Below are 9,830 nucleotides of genomic sequence, written 5' to 3' on the forward strand. Positions count from 1 at the left end.
TATAATAATAACTGAAATAAAATAATGGATAAAATTAAAAAGTAGAGTAAATCCATTGTTAAGTATATTTATTTAAAATGTTTCTAAATATAAAATATTAATAAAATAAAATTATTAATTTCTAAATGAAATCTTAATCCACCAAATCTCATCAATCTTAATCCACCAAAAAGGAAGGAGGACAGAAATTTGAATGAAAACTTATTATAATGAGAAAGGATGTAGATCTATAAACCTACATATGTAGGAGATTATGAAAATATAAGAATAGAACTTTGTTAATTATTCTGATCATTTAGAAAAAGCAAATATTTCTAGAAAAATTACAATTTATAAATTCAGATTCCTTCTAGTTGAAAAACTCTGAATAGACCAAAACATTAATATAATACTTAGTTTACAGCTCTAAAAGTCATCTTTGGACTTGTGGACTTAATAAAAGTTTGAGATGAAATCCTAGTTCTACGTCCTGCTCTTTGTAAAACTCTGATGAGGTACCTTTTCCTCAATTTCCTCATCTATAAAATGGGCACCATGATACCTATTTTATAGGATTGTCCTGAGGAACAACTGCATTGAGTATCTAGGAAGCGGCACTGTTCTGTACGGTGTGGTACATATAGGAGTCTATTTCACGGTATGGTTAGATGCTTTGGTAATGAATACAATGAAAATTGAAAATGTGTTGGGTATCTTGTCAAGTAATTATTAGCAATTTCTGATCTTCCTTGGAGAAATGTCTATTTATATCCTTTGCCCATTTTTTTTTAAATTGAGCTTTTTGTACTTATATTATTGACTTATCAGTATATTCTGGAAATAAGTTTCTCATTAGGTATATGATTTACAAACATTTTATCTCATTATATGGATTGCTTTTTTATTTTCATTATTATGTCCTTTGAAGAACAAGAGCATTTAACACTGAAGTCCAGTGCTTTTTGTGCCATATTGAAGTATTCTATGCTAAACTCAAGGTCAAAAGATTATCTGCATGTTTTCTTCTAAGAAGTTTTAGTTTATGTCCTGTATTTAGATTTAATCCATTTTGAGTTAGTTTTTGTATTTGGTGTAAGGTGAAGATGCAACTTCATTCTTTTGCATGTGGCCATCCAGTGTTCCAAGACCATTTGTTGAAATGACTGTTTTTTACCCTATTGGATAGTCATGGCACGGATACTTAAATTCAGCTGATCATGGATGTATGGTGTACTTCTGGATCCTGAAACCTATTTCATTGATTAATATATCTATCCTTACACCAGTACCACACTGTTCTCACACTGTCTTGTTTCCTATTCTTTTTCAGAAAGTTTCAAAATTGAGAATTCCATCTACTTTGTTCTTTTTCAGGATACTAGGCACCCATGCAATTCCATCTGAGTGTGAGAATGTTTATCTACTTATTGGAAGGTAATAGAATCTGGAGATAATTTGGACCAGGGGTGCTATGAAACAATGTTAAACTTTTCAGTGCATAAATATATGATTTTTTTCCAAATATTTAGATCTTCAATTTCCTGAAATAGTGTTTGTAGTTTTCAGAAATTGGGTTATAAGCTTCTTTTGTAAAGTTTATTCCTAAGAATTTTATTTATATATTTTTGATGCTCTTGTAAATGGGTTTATTTTTTCAAATTTTATTTTTGGATTGTTCATTGAAAGTATGTAGATATACAGTTGATTTTTGGAGATTGATCTTTTATGTGCAATGCTTACTGAACTCTTCCACCATTTCTAATAGTTTTTAGTCAGTTATTTAAGATTTTTTAGGAGGCGGGGCAAGATGGCGGAAGAGTAGGGTCCCCAGGTCACCTGTCCCCACCCACTTACCTAGATAACTTTCAAATCATCCTGAAAACCTATGAATTCGGCCTGAGATTTAAAGAGAGAACAGCTGGAATACTACAGTGAGAAGTGTTCGCGCTTCTATTAAGGTAAGAAGATGGAAAAAAAAGAAAGAGAAATAAAGTCTCTGAGAGACCTCCATCTTCATAGAAGCATTCTTTATCATAGCCAAGGGGTGGGAGCAACTCAAATGTCCATCAAAGATAAATGGATAAAGAAAATGTGGTATATACTGATTTTTATTTATTTATGAGAGACACAGAGAGAGAGAGGCAGAGACTCAGGCAGAGGGAGAAGCAGGCTCCATGCAGGGAGGCCGACGTGGGACTCGATCCCGGGACTCCAGGATCAGGCCCTGGGCCGAAGGCAGCACTAAACCGCTGAGCCACCCAGGCTGCCCTCTCTTTCTTAGTAAACAGAAATTTTACCACATTACAAACAGTATTCACAATCACTTGAACATTTTAAGTAGCTTAGTCTAGACCCCCCAAGTGACTCAGGGGTTGAGCATCCACCTTCGGATGGATAAAGAAATAAATAAATCCACCTTCTTGGATAAAGAAATAAAAATCTTTAACTAAAAACAAACAACACAAAATAATCCACTTAGGCCTTTGCTGGAAGGTGCTGCTTGTTGCTCGACTTGTGTTCCGTGGAGTCCGTGAGGCACGATCATCCTGACATTCGAGGCTTGCCGCTTTGTGTCACCGATGTGCTCCTGCCTCTTTATCCCTCTTTCTGCTTTTTGGTTTGATGAATTATTTTTTCATGATTCTATTTTAATTGCTCCATTTTCTCCATTCGAGATTCAGCTTTCTTTCTTTTTTTATTTAATGATCTTCAATGATGTTGCTTCTCCTCTGCCAACTTCCTGGTTCTGCACATGTGTCTGCGTGTGTGTCCGTGTCTCTGTTTCTCGGTCAGTGTGCGTGGACACACCACATGATTTCAGTTCAGTCGGGGTCAGGCTGGAGAGTCAGGGCCTCCTGTCTACGTTCAGTTCTGCGACTGACGGCAGGTTTCCTAGGGCCCAGGTCAGGGCGACCCACTGGGGGCACCGCCGTCCACAGCTCACCCAGGGGAAACGAGGGAAGGGCCCGGAACGCACGACAGGCAGGGGTTCAGGATGAGGACGGCCTCACCCCTTCTAGGCCAAGACCCCGACACCTTCTGTAGGGTTTGCCTTGGATTCAGGAGCCTAGGATCGTGGGGAGCTATTGCCCATCCCTGCCCCGGGGGGACTGTCATCTTCTGGGCTTCCAGAATGAGGGTACCGGTGCCCATGTGTGTGTGTGTGTTTGAGGAAAATAATCCCTTTATTTAAAATACCAAAAATTCCAACTACTATAAGATACCGCATGTAAAAAACAAGACATAGTCTTGAGATGTAAAGGACACTGTCCCTAGAAAGTGCCTCTCTTTTTCTATTATTCTTTTTTTTTTAATTTGGCTAATGGTGTCTACTGACACATATTTGGAATGTAATCTATTTATCAACCAGCTGTTCTGGCCCAATGTGGATTTAGGATTTTAAAACATGTGTGGCTTTAGAGCTGTATAATAAAGTATAATCTTAAAATAAAAGTATCTTTTTAAAAGACTCTTATCATCGACATCACTGGTGACACCAATAAATAGCAGACATTGTAATAAGTAGTTTTTTGCAGTATTTTACAGCTAAACAGCCCTGCCATATAGGTAACATTAGTGTGTTAGTCCTGTGCACACAGGACCTCGTGGACCTGGACGCATGTACACACCAAGGAAGAACGTGTGGGTGGAGGTATGTCCTGCAGGAGACACCCGCCTCCAAGGTCATAGATATGAGGCCTCAGTGGCCTGGGACGTTTGGGGGAAGCACCCGCTAGGACACTCCCTATCCCACAGGCAAGATACAGACCATCCCCAACGGGCACAACAGCTTCTCCGGGGTCAAACCGGGGAAGACTGGACAGTCGTGTCTGAACCCAGGCGTGTGTCCAGGCTGGGGCCCTGGGTGCACACAGTCCTTCCCCGGGGCCTATGGACAGGGGTGTGGTTGTGTCCCTGTGTGCACAGGCCATCGCCTGCAGGGAGGGAGGAAGCATCGGCAGCACGAGCGCTGCCCCTGCAGCTTCCTCCAGGAGTGGGTCAGGGAGGGGGTCCCAGGAAGTGAGGTCACTGCCGTGTCACAGAGCCCAACAGAACTCGGAACCCCCGTAACCAGGCACCCGCATCCAGTGCAGCCCCAGCTCAGGCTCACTTGGCTGGAGACATCTGCTACTGGAGGATGTTCTCTTGCTGCCGGCCCACGTCTGGGGGCTCTGGCTCCCAGGAACCCCAGGGGTGCGGCTTGTTCCTATGCTGTAGGCAGTGGCTCCAGCATAGGTACCAAGGCGTCAGGGCGGTGATCAGGAGGCGCCGTCAGGTAACACAGCGCAGGCCAGGCCAGGCCCCCTGTGCCACCATCCTGCGAGCCCCATTCCTTCCTCCTCAGGTTCAGGGAACCAGGGATGTGTGGGCAGGTCCCATCCAGGCTGGGGGACGCTGCAGGGTGGCAGGTTCCCCGGGGATCCCTTCAGGGTCACCCTGATGTCGAGGTGGGCAGGGGGGAAACAGGGTTCCTGAGGTCCTCTACCCGCCCCGGAGTCACCCCGAAGCCCTGCAGCCGCATCCCTTTGCTGTCCCCGGGGGCGGTGGGTGCCGCCTGCACTGTGGGGTGTCTGGGTGGAGGCAGCTGGGGGTGCGGCCCAGCCGAGGGGGCCAGACCGGGCACTGAGGCCTCCTGCCTGGCTGCCGGGCACTGTCTCCACAGAGCTCCACCCGGGACGTGGGGCGCGAGCGGGAGGAAGGGGTCGTCTGCCCCACCGCCTCCAGGAGCAGGGAGGTGCCCTGCGCAGCTAACGGAGGCCCGGGCGGGCTCAGGGTGAGTGCAGGGGCTGGGCCCCCCGACACCCGGGCCCCAATGCGGCAGGAAGGACCCCGGGTCCCAGAAGCCAGCCTGCTACCCCCTGGGCCCCCCGACACTCCTGCTCCCACATGAGTCTGGATCCCCCCCTCCCCACACCTGCCCCCATGGCCCTGCCCCTGCCTGGGCCAGATGCAGAGTCCCTGCGCACAGATGTGTGGGAACATCAGAATAGAGCCCTCAGGGGAGGCCTGGTCCCCCGGGGGTTAGCGCCTGCCTTCCCCCAGGCCTGATCTCCGAGGCCCGGGATCGAGCCCCGCCTGGGCCCCCTGCACGGGCTGCTTCTCCCTCTGTCTGTGTGGCTGCCTCTCTCGGTCTCTCTGTCTGTGTCTCTGGAGGTCCTTGTACTGATCCAAATATTTTGAACATTTATCCTCTGAGATTGTTTCTTTATTGCATAGTTGGTCCTGTTTGTGTAAGAGACAGGCAGGGAGCTTGAGCGGGAGAGGGAGCCCCAGCTCCTCAAGCCCACGGGGCCCCAGCGCAGGGCCTGCTGGGGCGGGATCCCAGGTCTCCTGGCGGCTCCCTGCAGGCTGCACGTCCCCTCTGTCCCACCTCAGGGTGCAGGGGCCGCGGCCGGGAAGGGGCATCAGATCGTCCTGACCAAGCTCACCCGGACGGAGCTGCTGCAGTACAAAGTCCGACAACTGCTGCTCGCCTTGCAGCGCAGGGACGTCATCTACATCTTCAGCTTTTTAGAGGATTATCGTACATTCGCCACCACGGACGAGGTGCTGGACCTGCTGTTCACCGAGTGAGCACCTGCCCCTCCGCAGCCCAGGGCTGGGCCACCTGCTGCTGGGGAGGCTGGGGATGGTGTGAGCTTCCCGGCCTCGGGCTGCTCCCCCGCCTGGAGCAGGGTCCCCCAGGGCCTAGCGGGGTCCTGGAGGGCAGCCCCGGGGCCTGGCCTGTGGCGGGTCGGCCAGAGGGGCTGTGCCTGTGCTCAGCAGCCGTCCTCCTCCCCGTGACCAGGCCTGTGCCTCCTCCCCGCCCCCGCCATCACCAGGGTCCTGAGCGGCCTGTTTCCCCATTGAAAGGGAGGTTTGAGAGTCTATCGGGGGTCTGTCTCCTGGGGCAGCCAGACCGGGGGACCCCGGGACCCCCCAAGCCCACTAAGATATGGGCCATGGGCCTGGCCGGAGCCCTTTCATGCTCAAGCCTTCAGGAGGCCCCAGCAGGTGCGGGCGCTTCTCCGGGAGCTGCCCGTGGCCCCACGCACAGAGCTGACGGCCCCCGGGGCTCCGGCCTAGTCGGGGTCAGAGGGTGACAGCCCACATGGTGAGATGTCGCGTCCCCAGCACGATTCATGGGATGTCCCCGCCCTCCTCTAGGTATGGGTGCATCGCAGATGCGTGGGGTAACAACGATGTGGTCCTGCAGTGCTGGAAACTGTGAGTGACTCCGGCTCCTGCAGGAGGGCCTTCCCTCTCCAGGAGGGCAGCGAAGGGGCTGTGGGGCAGTGGGGGGGCTGCCCCCTCACCCCACACATCTGCAATTCCTGTGACAGGGAAAAGGTCTAATGCCCCTTCTGGAAAAGAGCGAAGGAGAGCGGTGGATGGGGTGTGGGCTTGGTGGGAGGCACTGGGACCCCTCAGGGAGACCTTCTCCATCCCCCCCAACCCTCTCTCTGCCCCACACCTGGGACCCAGAGCAGAGGGGGTGGGGAGCATCGCACTCCCCAATCTGGTGGCACCTGGACCCGGGGGCACAGCAGGTGCTCAGGAGGGCCGGTGAGGGCTCCCGGACCAGGCGGCCCCCGCCCCGTGGGAGATGGGAGATTAGAGTCAGTGGAAGGACACCCCCGGGGGCCCCTCGGGAGGGAGGCAGCCCAGAGACACAGGAGGGAAGGTGGCAGTCCCGGGCGGCTCCTGGCAAGGCCTGGCAGGACACAGAGCCCGAGCCCTCCTGGCTTGGAGCTTCCCAGAGCGACAGTGTGTGCAGGGAGGGCAATGACAGGCCAGACGCCCCCCGTCCCCTGATGCCTGCCGGTGGACTCAAGGGGCAGGTGGGCAGGGACCAGGCTGAGGAGGGAGCCCCCCTTCCCCAGGAGAGACGCTGATGGTCACCCCACTGGGCCTGGGCTCCCCGCACAGAGGCTGCATCCCAGCCCCTCCTCGGGGAGCAGGCCTGTGGCAGGCAGGACCGCCAGGTGGCAGGGGGACGAGGAGCAGGACTGGCCTCCGACACCCCGCGCGGGAAGCCAGGCCCCGGGTCCTGCAGGGCTTCCCCGGGACACCTGCATGTGACAGAGCCCTGTCTTCTGACACCTGTGCCCGCCTGTCCCTCCCCAGGGCCATCTCCTTCATGATGGAAATATGGTTGAATTATTATGGGGACGACTTTCATCAGTTCCCAGAATTTCCCTCCCTTATAAAACTCCTCCAAATACTAAGACAGCACATGCCAGGCACAGATGCGCATCTCCGGGCCCTGCGTCACCTGAGGCAATTCAGACGCCTCCATGCAGCGGAGCGAGAGGCTGGGGGTGAGGAGGACTGGGGGTGGCCGAGCTGGGGACGGGGGGGGCCCGCGGATGCAACCTCCGTGCAGCTGGGCCAGGAGCAGGGGTGAGCTCACACCCCACCCCACGGGCTGCAGCCTGGGGACACCTCCCAGGGCTCTTGCCCTCACACACGGGGAGTGGTGGGAAGAGTGGCCTTGATTTGGGAGGGACGTGGACAGTCCGTCCTGGTGGTGATACTTTGTCTTCTTGGATCTACAGCTTCGGCCCGAGGAAAACACCCTGAACCCACTCTGCAGCGCACCCCAGCTCCGACCGTGGGGCCTGCTGCCCCGTGGGGCCTGGCTGCTGGGGCTGAGGGCTTGGCCTGCGATGAGCCGCCTGCTGGGGAGGCAAAGCCCCTGCAGATAGTGGTCACTGCTGCCCTGCAGGAGTCCCCTGCACCCCTGGGAGCCCTGGAGGAGGAGCAGGCGCCACCCCCTGCTCTCGAGGTCGTGGATGTGCCCCAGCCACCTCCTAACTCGATGGAGCAACTGGCCTCGGGGATGGAGCAACCCTTTGAGCCACCCGAAGAGCCCGCCCCAGCTCCCACTGTGGAGCCTGGGGAAGGTTCAGGGTCTGAAGGGATAGTGGCTGCTGGAGATGAGGACCTGGTCAAGGCAGAGATGCTGGTTCCTGAGGTGAAGGTGGTGCACGTGCTGGTCGAACCTATGGTTCCCTGCCCCGATGAGGAGGAGCCCCCTGCTCCCATGGCCACCCCGGAGGAGTAGGCCCTGGTGCCTGCAATCGGGGTCCCCAGAGGGCCAGACCTGCAACCTGCCTCCGGAACAACCTGCTTCGACCCGTTAGCAGCCCCCTGACCACCTCGGGAGCCCACCCCAGCTCCCACCGCGGGGCTCGTGATGGCTGCAGCCCAACAGGGGCTTGCCCTCCCCTGTTATTTCACTGTTTCTATATTTTGAGTTTTTCTTTAACCTGTATAATAGCTTATAGAGTTTTATTGCAATAAAGGATAAGTTAACTTCACACAAAATTGACTCTGATGCTTTTAAATTACACATCGTGGTACTTTAGGTCCATTCACAGTGTCAGAGGCCCCAGAGCCCAGGGCACTGGGAGACACAGCCGAGGATCTGGGGCTCCCCCAGCACAGGCAGAGGCCGGGAGGACAAAGGACAGCCAGGTCTCTCCTGCCGCCGGGTGGCCCCGAGCTGTGCAGATCGTGCCCCTACCCCAGAGCACCCAGACCCCTGCACATTGGGAGCTGCTGTAGTTACTGTGGGAGCTGACTCCAGAGCTGGACAGCTGGCCGCCGCTACTGTGGTTGTCCCTCCTGGTGTCACCCTGTACCTGGGCCTGAGCAGGGGCCTCACAGGATAAAGAATCCCACTGAATTGTAGACCTGGTAGAGGGCTGGGCAGCTACCCCAGGTGCACACACCTGAGAATCAGCACAGCAGGCCCCTCCCCCAGAAGACCAGCTCGAAGGTCAGAGGAAAAGCAAGTTATTGACCAAGCAGCCTGGAAAGTTCCAGGGGAAGTCAAGGGATTTACAGTATATGGAATCAGAGGATACTCCCCTTGTTTTTTCTTTTCTGTTTGTTTCTGTTGTTTCCCACCCCCTTTTTTATTCTTTTTTATTTCTTCTTTTTTTTTCCCCTTTTCTCCTTTTTCCAGTACAACATGTTGTTGGCCACTCTGCACTGAGCAAACTGACTAGAAGGAAAAACTAACCTCAATACTAAAAATCAGAAACAGTCCTCTCTCCCACAGAGTTACAAAATTTCGAATACAATTCAATGTCATAAAGCCAATTCAGAAGCACTATTATACAACTACTGGTGGCTCTAGAAAAAAGCATAAAGGATTCAAGAGACTTCATGACTGCAGAATTTAGATCTAATCAGGCCAAAATTAAAAATCAATTAAATGAGATGCAATCTAAACTGGAGGTCCTAACGACAAGGGTTAACGAGGTAGAAGAACGAGTGAGTGACATAGAAGACAAGTTGATGGCAAGTATGGAAACTGAGTAAAAAAATAGAAAGACAATTAAAAGACCATGAGGATAGGTTAAAGGAAATAAATCACAGCCTCAGAAGGAAAAATCTACGTTTAATTGGGGTTCCTGAGTGCGCCTCAAGGGACAGAGGTCCAGAAACTGTATTTGAACAAATCATAGCTGAGAACTTCCCTAACTGGGGGAGGGTAATAGGCATTCAGATCCAGGAGATAGAGAGATCCCCCCCCCCTAAAATCAATAAAAATCGTCAACACCTCGACATTTAATAGTGAAGCTTTGCAAATTCCAAACATAAAGAGAAGATCCTTAAAGCAGCAAGAGATAAGAAATCACTAACTTTTATGGGGAGAAGCATTAGGACAACAGCAGACCTCTCCACAGAGACCTGGCAGGCGAGAAAGCGTCAGCAGGATATAGTCAGGGTCCTAAATGAAAAGAACCTGCAGCCAAGAATACTTTATCCAGCAAGGCTCTCATTCAGAATAGCAGGAGAGATAAAGAGCTTCCAAGATAGGCAGAAACTGAAAGAATATGTGACCACCAAGCTGGCTC

At 52.1% G+C, this 9,830-nt stretch overlaps 1 protein-coding gene across 1 annotated transcript; it reads left to right on the forward strand.

Moving 5' to 3' along the window:
- Nucleotides 1–4,792: 4,792 nt before the first annotated feature.
- LOC140604491 (uncharacterized) lies at nucleotides 4,793–8,237 on the forward strand. The gene is made up of 5 exons (XM_072775741.1): nucleotides 4,793–4,813; nucleotides 5,356–5,549; nucleotides 6,127–6,186; nucleotides 7,087–7,280; nucleotides 7,518–8,237. Exons 1-5 carry the CDS (start codon nucleotides 4,793–4,795, stop codon nucleotides 8,024–8,026), a joined length of 978 nt encoding a protein of 325 aa, XP_072631842.1. The 3' UTR covers nucleotides 8,027–8,237.
- Nucleotides 8,238–9,830: the final 1,593 nt, after the last annotated feature.

Source organism: Canis lupus, chromosome 15, assembly GCF_048164855.1.
Source record: "Canis lupus baileyi chromosome 15, mCanLup2.hap1, whole genome shotgun sequence".
NCBI classification, from domain to species: domain Eukaryota; kingdom Metazoa; phylum Chordata; class Mammalia; order Carnivora; family Canidae; genus Canis; species Canis lupus.

Coding starts and splice junctions, on each gene's coding strand:
- LOC140604491 (XM_072775741.1), top strand. CDS start 4,793: ATGCGGCAGGAAGGACCCCGG. Junction 5,550..6,126: donor CTGGACCTGCTGTTCACCGA/GTGAGCACCTGC, acceptor GCCCTCCTCTAG/GTATGGGTGCATCGCAGATG. Junction 7,281..7,517: donor AGCGGAGCGAGAGGCTGGGG/GTGAGGAGGACT, acceptor TTGGATCTACAG/CTTCGGCCCGAGGAAAACAC.